Source organism: Dasypus novemcinctus, chromosome 18 (genome assembly GCF_030445035.2).
Source record: "Dasypus novemcinctus isolate mDasNov1 chromosome 18, mDasNov1.1.hap2, whole genome shotgun sequence".
Lineage (NCBI taxonomy): Eukaryota > Metazoa > Chordata > Mammalia > Cingulata > Dasypodidae > Dasypus > Dasypus novemcinctus.
This window is the reverse complement of record NC_080690.1, coordinates 73,972,893-73,985,583: the sequence shown is the minus strand read 5'-3', so window position 1 is coordinate 73,985,583 and position 12,691 is coordinate 73,972,893. Positions and strand designations below refer to the sequence as shown.

At 50.0% G+C, this 12,691-nt stretch overlaps 1 protein-coding gene across 1 annotated transcript; it reads right to left on the bottom strand.

Moving 5' to 3' along the window:
• Window positions 1-311: 311 nt before the first annotated feature.
• On the bottom strand, window positions 312-3,162 carry LOC101413158 (sialic acid-binding Ig-like lectin 14). Its single transcript, XM_004453010.4, has 6 exons — window positions 3,118-3,162; window positions 2,678-3,043; window positions 2,195-2,473; window positions 1,962-2,012; window positions 453-591; window positions 312-348 (listed from the first exon to the last, which is right to left on the bottom strand). Exons 1-6 carry the CDS (start codon window positions 3,149-3,151, stop codon window positions 312-314), a joined length of 906 nt encoding a protein of 301 aa, XP_004453067.2. The 5' UTR covers window positions 3,152-3,162.
• Between the last annotated feature and the right edge of the window lie 9,529 nt (window positions 3,163-12,691).

Here is a 12,691-nt window from a genome sequence, read left to right as displayed (position 1 = left end):
CTTTAGTGCTGAGAGAGGAGGTGGATTTACATCTACACACAAATGGATAATAAAGTTTAGGAGACCAGTGTTAAAAAGGCAAAATGCAGTGGGGACAGGGGAGGACAGAGGTGCAAGAGCTGGTTCTTTGACCACAGAACTGGGGGAGGGACAGGTAGGGGCGGGAGATGGAGGGTGGGGTAGGGGCAATAAAGGGGCAGCCAGTCCGTCGGCTTTGGACAGAGTGTTTCCAGGGAGGCAGTGGTGTGATGCCCCCACGCTGGCCCCCTGGGCTCCATGTCCACACCTCAGCCCCAGCTTGAGGAGGGAGCTCACTCAGGCCTCCTGCTCCCACGGGGGCCTCCACACCTGCAGAGAAAACACAGGTCTCAGATTAGAGCGCTGTCCCTTGAATTCTTAAGCCAGATGGGTCAGGGCAGCTCAGCTCCTCTGGGGAGGGCAGGCCTGCTCACCTGGTGTAGTAGATCCAGGTGAGGCCATAGGTGAGGAGGAAGCCAGCTCCCATGAGGGTGCCCCTGATCAGGGTGAAGACTAGGGGCCAGGAGTCCTCCTGCTCCCCAGACAGGCAGCGGCAGGGGCAGCCAGAGGGGCCTCGTGGGAGAGGGGAGGGGGAGGTGAGGCCCTGTCCCAGGCTCAGCCCCTCCCACATCCCCTCCCCCTGACCAGGCTACCTGCCTTCCACACCACGAAGAGCCTCAAGGAAACAGGCTGGGAGCAGGCGAGTGCCCTCAACCTCCAGCAACTACTTGGGGCAGCTCCAGGACCCCAGGTGCTGAGGGCTGGTGGGCCCTGGGATTTGCCCTCAGGGGCCCAGCTCAGCCCCACAGGCGGCTTGCTCTCAGCCACACAGACCAAGTGCAGGGACTGGCCATCCAGGAAGACCCTTTGTCTCCCACTCACCCATCCCCGGCTGTGGGGCTGGGTGACAAATTCAGGGAGGAAGGAGGATGGAGCTGCCTCTCCCTTACCTCCTACAGACCTAGAAATCCAGAGACAGGATGTGAGACAAGGGCTGGAGGGTGGGGAATCGAGGCTGAGGGGTCCAGGAAGCTGGTGGTTGGGGCCATCTCCCTGGCAGAGAGAGGCGGAGCTGGGGTTGGCAGGGTGAGGGCCACGCTTGTATTAAGGAGTAGTGGAAGGGCATCCCAGGTGGAGACAAGCGTGTTGGTGAATGCACTACACCTGCCAGGTGGCAGGGAGGACCTGGATGTGTGAAGGAGCAATGACGGTGGAAAGAAAGGCAGAGTCCGACTGCGCAGAGCCTTGAGCATTTCTCCTGGAAGTATGGGCAAGGAACAGGGGGCTGAGCCAAGAAAGATGGGATCAGCTCGGGGTGCAGACAGATCATGAACTGAGGAACCAGGCAGGAGGCAGGAAGGCAGGGAGGAGCCTGGGGCAATAATCCAGGGGAGAGGGGAGAGGACAGGGACTGAGCTGGGCCTGGGGCCAAGGGGACAGAGAAGGGAAGCAGCCAAGTGGCTCAAGGGTCTAGCTGGTGAGAGAGGAAGCTGCTTGGTGTGGTGCCCAAACTACACCTGGATAAGCGGGATGGGAGGTTGGGGTGTCATCGCAAGGGGGGCTCCACGTGCAGATGTGGGGCTCAGGGAAAAGGCTGGATAGAATGTTGGGGAGAGACCTCAGGACATGGAGGGATTGGAGGTGACACCTCAGCAAGGAAAGAGCTCTCCAGGGGAGGGTGGGGAGAAACAGGATTCCCGGGCTGGGGGACGTGCACATCGAAGGGACCTGGGAAAGATGGACGGAACAGAGAGGTGAAGGAGAGAGCAGCCAAGAGCGAGGCTGTGTCCCTTGAGAAATCTTGGTGAGAGGGATGGGTAGGGACAGACACAGACAGAGGCCCTGGGGAGGGAGGGGTCTCATCCCCAAGCATAGCCCTCCCCTATTCTGAGCTCTGAGACCCCAACCCTGAGCCATTGCCCCAGGGAGAAGAGGGGTCTTACTCTTTGTGAGGTCTCCCAGGAGAAAGCTTGTAGTCGTGAACTGGGGAGCATCTGGGGGGAGAGGATGTGGTGAGGGGCAGGTGGGGCTTTGCCCCTTGCCCCAGGAGTCACAGGAAAGGAAGGGAAGGGTTTGGGAACTTCTCTCCAGACTCCTCTGGGGATAGGGTCCCAGGACCTGCCCTCCTGCTGTCCTCCACTGCCCTCAGGGCTGGGTGGTCCCACCCAGCACTCACAGGAGACCTGGAGCTGGACAGTCCTCTCTGTGGCCCCCTGGGCTCCTTGGGGTCTCACCCAACAGGTGAGGTTGGTGCCGTGGTCCTGGAGCCTCGGGGTGAGGGCAAGCACCGGGGAGTGGTGGGTTTGAGGGTCCAGGGGGTCCAGGGCTGCCCCCATCCAGAAGAAGGTGGGGGAGCTGTCCCCCTCACAGGACCCTGGCAGGCTGCAGGTCAGGTTTGTGGGGTGACCGAATGCCAGAGGCTCCCGAAAGTGGATGTCCGGTTTCTCTGTCAGGGCTGAGGAGGAGAGAGGGGCCCGGGGGGAGGGGGGAAGAAGGGGGGGAGAGACCCAGAGTGTGACCCTGAGAGCAGCCAGCTCCCCAGGGCTGAGCTGGGCCCTGTCCTGCGTCTCCTCAGAGCTGCAGGCACAGGGGCTGCTCTGTGCCTGTGCTAAGGGGAGGGTCCCCATCCCCCAGGGCCCTCTTGGGGCCCTGCCAGTACCTGTCACCCGCAAGTCCAGCCTCTTGTCGCTCTGCTTAAGTCTTTCCTTCCATTTTCCCTCCACTCGGAGTCGGTAGGTGCCCGCGTCGCTCCTTCTGGCGTGCCTGACCTGCAGGGAGCAGGTGTTGGCCGAGGAGTCCTGGAGGAGGAACCGGCCCCGGGTCTCTGCCTTCACCAGCTGGTCTGGCTTGTTTGTGGCCACAGGAAGATCGTAGTAAGTGTTGTCCTTGTCCCAGAACCAGGAGACGTGCAGGGGGCCAGACCACGGGGTCCCGGGGAAGGAGAAGGAGCAGGGTACCAGCGCGCACTGGCCCTCCTGCAGCGACACCGACTCCTGCACGTGCAGCTGGATCTGGGGCGGGGGCTCTGCGGGGACACGGAGGCTCAGCGGCAGCTCCCGCCGCCGGCCCGCCCCCGCCCTCAGCCCTCGTCCCCCTCACCCGCCCACAGCAGGGGCAGCAGCAGGGCCAGCATGTTGGTGTCTGCGGGGCAGGGGCGGTCCAGGTCCCTGGCCAGGGCAGGAAACGCCCCAAGTGCGGGGGGAGGGGGCAGCAGGAAGCGGGTGGGGAGAGAGCTGCGGCCTCCCGGGGAAGGGGAACTTGGGGGCCTCGGGGCTGGGGGTGGGGAGGAGAGGCGCTGAGGCGGGGGTCCTCCTTGCTGGAGAGACGCAGAGTTAAGGAGATGCCGAGTCTCCTCTAGACGTGCTGGGGAGGAACGAGTCCCCTCCCCCGCAGCACTTTAGACACAAGGGGAAGGTCTGGAACTTGCTTCTGGAACTTGCTGTTGTCACCATTCAGGTGGTATTTAAAGTCAGGAGCCCAGAGGGCCAGCTCCGGGGGTTCAGAGCCCACCTTGCCACTGAAATACAGTAGAGGGGGGATATCATTTTAAATCTTCTTAAAGCCACTGAAGAACTGACAGGAAAAAGGATTTCCAGTCCTAAAACTAAGATGGCGAGGGACACCCAGAGAGGGGAATTTCCCACGTGGCAGACTTGAACTTGGGGCTTCAGGGACCTGATCCTCAGAGGGGGACTATACCCAGTAGGGGAGGCACAGAGTTCCAGGTGCCTGCCACCTGCACAGCCACAGGCCCTGTGCTCGTGATTAGAGGGACAGAATCTCACCCAGGAGGTCCCCCATTGCAGGGGCAGCCAAAGCATCTCTGGGTGGTAGGATCAAGGCCCTGCTGGGTGATAGCCTCATTCGCCAGTACCCATGCTCTGATTTTTCTTTCAAGTGGAAACACGGAAGGGGTGGGTCAGGGGAGAGGAAATTGCAGGCAGAAGCCACAAGATGTAGACATAATGACCCGGATTCAACAGAGAGGGAACTTTCCCCATCTCATCTCCCCACAGCAGGGAAGAGCTGGACTAGTAGACTAGCCCACTTCGGACAGCCAGTTGCCCTGCTGAAGTATCTGAGACAAGGCAGTTCTGGGGATTGGATCCACCAATCCAGCCCTGAGTCCAAGCCCCAAATCTTACAGCCCTTTGCAAACTTGCCTTCACCGCCCCCCGCCCCCATCTTGCTTCCCGAAGTTCTTGAGTTTCCCAGGATTGAGCATGGGTCCCTCATGGCTCTGTGTCCCTTGCTGTTATTTTTTGTTTGGTTGATTTTCTCACTGCCCAGAATCCATTTGTTCATCTGATAGCAGCACATTGATTTTCACTCTGGGGGTCTTACTGTCCCACCTTACCGTTAGCCCCACTCCTTGCTCCATGGGTGAGCCTGGGAAATAACACTGGCAGATTAGCATATTGCATCAGATGATCTATTGCTCCTAGATAAAGACCCATGGACAGTTTTCTCTAAAAAGTCCGGTTTCCAGGATTTTTGCACCACCATTGCTGGGGGTCGAATGGTGTCCCCCCAAAAGACACTGGTCCTGAATGCTGGTCCTGTGAATGGAAACTTATGTGGAAATAGGGTCTTTGAAGAAGTTATTAAGTTCAATTAAGATGCGACCCAACTGGATCAGGGAGGGCTCTAGTCTATTATGACAGAGAGGGGTGAAGGCCAGGTGATGACCAAGGCAGGGTCACGTGGATGGCTGGCAAGCCACAAGCAGAAGCCAGGAGAGAGGTGTGGACAGATTCTTTTGTACAGACTTGAGAGAGCCAGGGCACTGCTGACACCTTGACCTCAGACTTCCAGTCTTCTGAACTGGGAGACAGCACATTTCTGTTGCTTTGAGCCACCCACTGTGGCACTTTGTTACGGTAGCACTGGGAAGCTAAGACAACTGTCGAGAAAATAGCTTCTCTGCTTCTCCTGGAGTCCCTAAATGGTAAGCCTGAGCTGCCAGAACCCAATACTTGGCAAGAGCCTGCCTGAGAACAAAGCCAAAGGAGAAAAGCAGAGCTACAGGGTTAAAAATAATGAAGAAAAATAATTTTACTGCCATTGAACAAGCTCTGGAACCTGCTGTGCCTGAAGGTGGTGCCCTTTGGAATTTTAGCACTAAGTGAGCCGACACTTTGCTTTTTTTCCATTAGGCCAGTTTGTGCTACACCAGTGTGCTTGCACTCAAATGAGCTCTGTCCAACAAGCCTCTGTTCTAACTGCCATGATCACTCCCCCTCACCCACACTGCCTCAGCCTGCTTAGCTGCCCAAAACCTTTCCTGGAAGCCTGCCTTCAATTTCAGAGCCCAGAACCCTTCCAAGATATGGGAATCCTGCATTTTATGCATGATTGTTTGGCAAACCTATAACTTCTCTACTAAAACAACAAAACACTTCCAAGGACTTCCTGAGATGCTGACATATGTTTGTGTTTTTAACAAGTCCTTCTTGGAGGCCCAACCATATAAAATTAAATGACCAAAGCCAGTGCCATGGAGCAAAAGAAGTAACCATTTCCATACTTGAAAACACCTGCAAAATTTCTCAGGGAGACCTAAATACTTATTTTTCAAAACAAATTAATTATCTTTTCAGGTGTATAGACAGTCCAGGGTGAGTTTGGAAGTTGAACTAAAGAATAGGCAATAATTACTCTGCATACTAACATAAAGTGAATCCTATGACTGGGACTGAGCAGGTCTTCTCTTTGAGAGTTGGGGACCTAGTAGCACAGTGACTAGAAATACATAGCTAGTATGATACTCCCTGAGTTGTCCCCATACCTTCAGCACATTCCACACAATACTATTGGGTTAATGGATGGTGCTTAGGGAATGCAAGAAAGAGTCCTGAAGTTGGGTGCTATTTGTACTTATGAATCTGGGGTAATGTGTGGCCTTTGATAGCTCAGAGTCTAGTCTTGATCCCACCCCAGTAACAGCACCCTGTTCTTGGTCAATGTTGACCAAGGAATCCCAGGTGGTAAGAAAAAATACTGTGCCTGAGGTAAAAAATATCCCCTGCTCCATCACAGAGTCTGTGCTCACTTCCTGAAAGGAGAGAGACACCTGCACCATCAGGGCCAACTCCATTCTCCAAATGGGCCAGTTAAGGCATGGCGTAGGGTGAGTCTTAATCCTCTTACTGGAGTCCTTTATAAACGAGATGAATATGGAGAGAGAAGAGAAAGTCACAGAAGCAGGAAGCTGAAAAAGCTGAGGAGAAGAGGGAGACCAGTGGATACCACCATGTGCCTTGCCATGTGACCGAAGAGACCAGGATCACTGGCAGCCAGTCTTTGGGAAGAAAGCATTGCCTTCATGGTGCCTTGATTTGGACACTTTTTTCCCTCTTTATTTATTTATTTTTTAAATGCTACATTAAAAAAATATAAGGTCCCCATATACGCCCCTCCCACCCTACTCCTCCCACATCAACAACCTCTATCATCATCGTGGGACATTCATGGCATTTGGTGAATACATTTTGAAGCACTGCTTCACCACATGGATAGTGGTTTACATTGTAATTTACACTTTCCCCCAGTCCACCCTGTGTGCCATGGCAGGACATACAATGTCCAGCATTGGTTCCTGCAGTACCACCCAGGACAACTCCAAGTCCTGAAAATGCCCCCACGTCATATCTCTTCTTCCCTCTCCCTACCCTCAGCAGCTACTGTGTCCTCTTTCTCCACATAAATGCTACAATTTCTTCCATTACTAATCACAGTAGTTCCATAGAAGAATATCAGTAAGTCCACTCTAATCCATACTCTATTCCTCCATCCCATGGACTCTGGGATGGTTATGTCCACTCCACCTCTATATCAAGAGGGGGCTTAGATTCCATGTGGATGATGGATGCACTTCTCCTGCTTGCAGTTGTAGGCACTCTTGGCTCCCTGGTGTGGTAGTTGACCTTCACCTCCCTGTTAGCTGGCTGGGGTAAGTCCAGTAAACCAGAGGGTAGGACTTACAAGTCTGCTGAGGCTCAGGGCCTGGCTGTCACATGGGCAGTCCAGAGATTCAGGTCTCCTGAGTATATACAAACCCCAGCACCAACCACAGGTCCCATAAAAGTAACAGAAGAAGCACGTGTAGAAAGGTCACATCTGAGTCCCAGTCCATCACACTCAGGCACACAAACTCCAAAGAAGGGCCAGCTGACATGGCCCTGATCTCTGGAGTCATCTGCCATGACCATAGAACTTGTGGGTCTCTGTAGCCCTCAGGAGAACCAGTACCTGGCCTTCTATCTGCTTTGACTGTCTCTGGGACCCTGCTGAGGTGTGTGTAAACATGACACCTCTGATGACCTCCCGACTCTTTTTTGGTGACTCATAGCCATATAAATTCATTTGTCCTTTCCATTTCCCCCCTTTTATCCAAAGTCAAAAAGCAGTTTTTAACACCTGATATTATATGTAGGCTGAGATATTCTGCTGGTCTGAGTTGACCCCTTTATTCAAGGTCTTTTTCTAGTTCCATCATCAGCTGTACTTGCTGGTAATCCCTTGGCACCAGGGAGGCTTATCCCTGGGAGTCATGTCCCATGCTGGGGGAAATGTAATGCATTTATATGCTGAGTTTGGCTTAGAGAATGGCCACATTTGAGCAACATACAGGCACTCAGGAGGTAACTCTTAGGCATGTTGCAGCTCTAGGCCTAGTTCATATTTCAGGTGCACAGGCTCATAAGCATAGTCAACAGTATCAGGGAGTTGTTAGAATCCAATAATTGAGGGGAACAAACCTGGCACAGAAGAAATCAAACTCTAAAGGAGTAGGGGAAGAAGGAGGAGAAGGAAAAAGAGGAAGGGGAGAAGGAATAGGAATGGGATAGGGGAAGGAGGAAAGGTAGATTAATTTTTTTGTGATATTAAGTTCAGGAACCAGCTGGTCCTAAAGCCAGTGTATGTCTGAACTTTTCAGTTAAGTGAGCCAAGACATTGCTTTTTATAAAAAAACTTTTTATCCTGCCTCCTTGTGGCTTTTTTGCATGCTATCTGCTCTGTGTCCATTTGCTGTGAGTTCTTCTGTGTCTGTATTTATTTATTTTTATTTCCCCTCCCCCTTTGCAGCTTGCTTGCTGTCTACTCTCTAAGTCCATTCACCATGTGCTCCTCTGTATTCTTGCTTGTCTCCCTCTTTTTCTTTTTCTTTTTTTTTTTTTTTGCGTCACCTTGCTGAATTGGATCGCCACAGCACTTGTGGGCTGGGGGGTGCTCTGTGGTGTCTGCAGGCCAGGCAGTGCTCCACAGCATGCAGTTGAGCCTGCCTTCACAAGGAGGCCCTGGGATGCAAACCCAGGGCCTCTCATATGGTAGATGGAAGCCCAACTGATTGAGCCACAGCTGCTTCCCAAGATTTTGCTTTTTGAATCAGATTTTATTTGCTTGCACCCAAAAGAGTTTTGTCTAACACAACTTCTCCCTTACCATCCTCCCATCACCCACCCTCTCCCACTCTGGATTTACTGATCCCTTTCCCTAAAGCCCAGTTTCAATGTCATAGCTTCCATGGGATTCTAGGAAACACACTGGCACATGGCCATGTTTTTGTAAAAGATTTTTTTTCATGTCTTAATGTCACCCATCAAAATAAAATTGTAATGAGAAGTGGATGGGCTCAACAAGCTGGGCACCCACCTACCACATGGAAGTTCCCAGGTTTGGGTCCCAGTACCTCCTAAAGAAGATGAGCATACACTGAACCTGTTGCAACAAGCTAGATGGCCACACCCGCTGCAATGAGTTAGATGCCCAGCGAGTAGATGCCACAAATCAGCAGATGCTGCATTCCATGGGGAGTAGATGTGGCTCGGGCCATTGGGCACTCACCTCCCATGTGGGAGGTCCCAGGTTTGGTTCCCTATGCCTCTTGGAGAAGGTGAGCAAACAGTGAGCAGACAGACAAGAGAACCACCTGGGAGAGGGGGGATAAATAAAAAACAAAGTAAATAAGTCTTTTAAAAAAATAAAATTGTAATAACCAATACTGCTATGGTGGGGGTAAAGAAGAAAACATTTTCACATTCAAGACATTCAAGACCAACTATAGCATTTACCTCAGGGATAGAAATGTACATTTATTTTAAACAAACTGATGAAGTATAGAAATGGAGAGAAGATCAGTGCTTTCCATGGGCAGGATGGGGTAGGGGTAGATATGACTGCAAAAGTATAACCAAAGGGAGTTCTTTTGTGGTGATTAAGGTGGTAGTTACACAAATTGATGTATGTGATAAAATTGTATAAAGTTGCAACACAAACACACACACACACCTGGGTGCATGCTAAGAAATGGTGAACTCTGAATAAGATCTAAAGACAGTTAACTTTCACTTTCCTGGTTCTGAGATTGTACTACAGTTATACACCTGCCACCAATGGGGGAAGCTGGGCAAAGTGTACCCAGACCTCTTTGTACAGTTTATGGAAAATCCTGTGAGTCTATAATTATTTTCAAATTTTTAAAAATTTAATCATTGTTTGAGGTGTAGAAACAAGAAGTTTGGGACTTGTCTGGATTCTGAGATTTAAAAAAATAGACTACAATCACTTTACATTTTAAACTAATATGAGTATTAAGATTCACTTTTGTGACCAAGAGAGAAGAGATTGAGGGACAGGGACCGGGGCACTTCCAGTGGCAATGGGAGGGGCAGGGATCGGAGCAGGTTTTCAGTTAGAAGAGTTGTAGTTTCAGTAACATGGTGGCAGAAGACAAATGGCCATTAAAGACTCTCTGGGTTGGAAGTAAATGGTGAACTTTAGCAATAATGATGTCTAGTACTCAATTTTAAGTTGTTTCCTCTCTTGCGAAACTATTCTCCTCTGGTGTCTCCAAGCCTCCATAAAAGACTTTACACTCATTAGCCTTGTGGAAATAACATGAGGGAATTCAGAAAATGCAGCTTTGTTTCCATTTGGTGTGACAAGCAGAATGAACCGACCAACACAATTTCCTTAAATATTATGGGGGAGTGTGGCACTGGATTCATTGTACTTATGCACCATGGAAGCTCCAGTTATTTCCCCTGGATAATAAAATCCTGAAAAACTGCAAGCATTTGGAACTCCTGGTTTACCACCAAATTTCCATAGCTGATACTGAAATCTCAGAATACATCAACCTGGTAGAATGCAAATTGGACAGATTGAAAACTGGAGAGAAGGAGCTGGGAGGTTGTGTGATGGAGTAAGATTAGAAGTACTGGAAGGAAATTTTGAAGGACTCCAGTTTGGATAAAATAGAGTACATACCAAAAATTAAATTTTTTTTTTAAAGATTTATTTATTTTATTTAATTTCCCCCCCTCCCCTGGTTGTCTGTTCTTGGTGTCTATTTGTTGCGTCTTGTTTCTTTGTCTGCTTTTGTTTCTTTGTCCGCTTCTGTTGTCGTCAGCGGCACAGGAAGTGTGGGCGGCGCCATTCCTGGGCAGGCTGCACTTTCTTTTCACTCTGGGCGGCTTTCCTCAGGGGCGCACTCCTTGCGCGTGGGGGCTCCCCCACGCGGGGGACACCCTTGCGTGGCACGGCACTCCTTGCGCGCATCAGCACTGCGCATGGCCAGCTCCACACGGGTCGAGGAGGCCCGGGGTTTGAACCGCGGACCTCCCATATGGTAGACGGACGCCCTAACCACTGGGCCAAAGTCCGTTTCCCGCAAAAATTAAATTTAAAATAATTAAAATTTGAAAAACAAGAAACTGTAAGCAGGGAAGACAAGCTCAGGAATTTGGCACCCTGTCAGTGGGCCTTACTTAGGAATTTATGCTCCCAGTGTAATAAAGTTAGACTCATTCATAGATTCTCTACACATGGCTTTCTGCCCCTTTTTATTAGAACCCATAATTAGCACTATATTGATAAATATGTGTCCCACAGATTTAAATCTTTGGTCTATCCATATGCCAGTTGAGCCCTGAATTTCAGCAGAGTTGCAATACCTACTCTGCAGTTCATTGGATTTACCCAGGACAACTAAGAAGGAAATGATGATGGACAATGCCCATTCCAAGGAACAGAGAGTATCTGCAACTGCAAGCAAGATAGCTCCATCCATCTGCCTCATGGGATCTAAACCCCCTCTCAATTAGAAGCAGAGTGGGCATCACCATCCCAAATCCTTAAGATTGGGAAATGAACAATGGACTAAAGTAGACTTATTATTATTCTACTGTAGATTTATTATTCTAGCAATGGATGAACTATTATTATTATTATTTTTTTAAAGATTTATTTTATTTACTTCTCTCCCCTTCCCCCCCCCAGTTATCTGTTCTCTGTGTTCATTTGCTGCGTGTTCTTCTTTGTCTGCTTCTGTTGTTGTCAGCAGCATGGGAATCTGTGTTTCTTTTTGTTGTGTCATCTTGTTGTGTCAGCTCTCCATGTGTGCGGCACCATCCCTGGGCAGGCTGAACTTTCTCTCATGCTGGGCGGTTCTCCTTACGGGGTGCACTCTTAGCGTGTGGGGCTCCCCTACCCAGAGGGCACCCCTGTGTGGCATGGCAGTCCTTGCATGCATCAACACGCGCATGGGCCAGCTCCACACGGGTCAAGGAGGCCCGGGGTTTGAACCACAGACCTCCCACATGGTAGACGGATGTCCTATCCATTGGGCCAAGTCCGCTTCCCCTATGAACTATTATTATTGATGTAAATGCAGTAGCCACCAGAGGTTCTGAGGGAGGGCAGAGGAAAAATAGATGTAACATGGGGGCACGTTCAGGACATTGGATTTGTCCTGCATGACATTGCAGTGATGGATACAGGTCATTGTATATTTTGTCAAAACTTATAAAATTGTGCGGGACAAAGTGTAAACTATAATGTAAGCCATAGTCCATGGTTAGTGGCAATGCTTCAATATGGGTTAATCAATTGTAACAAAGGTACCACACTAATGAGGATGTTGTCAATATGGGAAAGTGTGGGAGGGAGAGGGAGTGGGGCATATGGGAACCCTTATATTTTTTATGTAACATGTATGTAATCTAAAGCGTATTTAAAAATAAAGAAAAATCAAGTACTGAAAAAATTTTTTTGAAAAACAAATGAAAGCATCAAAAGGAGTGCTTGTGTTTACTGTTTCCTCTTACTGGACTCACTTTCCCTAGACACCAGCAAGCCTCTTCTCTCACTTCTTTCATGTCTTTACATAAATGTCACCATCTCTGAGAGGTTCTCTGTGGCCATTCTGAAGAACTTCGACAGCCTTTAAAGTTTCCTACCCTCTGTACCTACTTTGCATTTTTCCTTAGTGTTTTTCACTTTCCAACATGCTATATTGCTATATAGTTTACTTCTTTTCCTTGTTTCTTATTTCTCTCTCCAATTATAATGTAATATCCAGGAGCACTAATTTTCAACTATTTTAGGTTATACTCTATCCCCACCCCCTAGGAACAAGGCTTGGCCCACAGTTGGTGTTTTATAAACATGAATGGGGAAGTGGATTTGGCTCAACTGATAGAGCATCTGCCTACCACATGGGAGGTCCAGGGTTCAAACCCAGGGCCTCCTGACCTGTGTAGTGAGCTGGCCCGCACGCAGTGCTGATGCACACAATGAGTGCCCTGCCATGAGGGGGTATCCCCACATAGAGGAGCCCCATGCTCAAGGAATGAAACCCATAAGGACAGACACCCAGTGTGAAAAAAGT

Coding starts and splice junctions, on each gene's coding strand:
- LOC101413158 (XM_004453010.4), bottom strand. CDS start 3,151: ATGCTGGCCCTGCTGCTGCCCCTGCTGTGGGCGG. Junction 3,044..3,117: donor GCTGCCCCTGCTGTGGGCGG/GTGAGGGGGACG, acceptor GTGTCCCCGCAG/AGCCCCCGCCCCAGATCCAG. Junction 2,474..2,677: donor GCTGGACTTGCGGGTGACAG/GTACTGGCAGGG, acceptor TCTCCTCCTCAG/CCCTGACAGAGAAACCGGAC.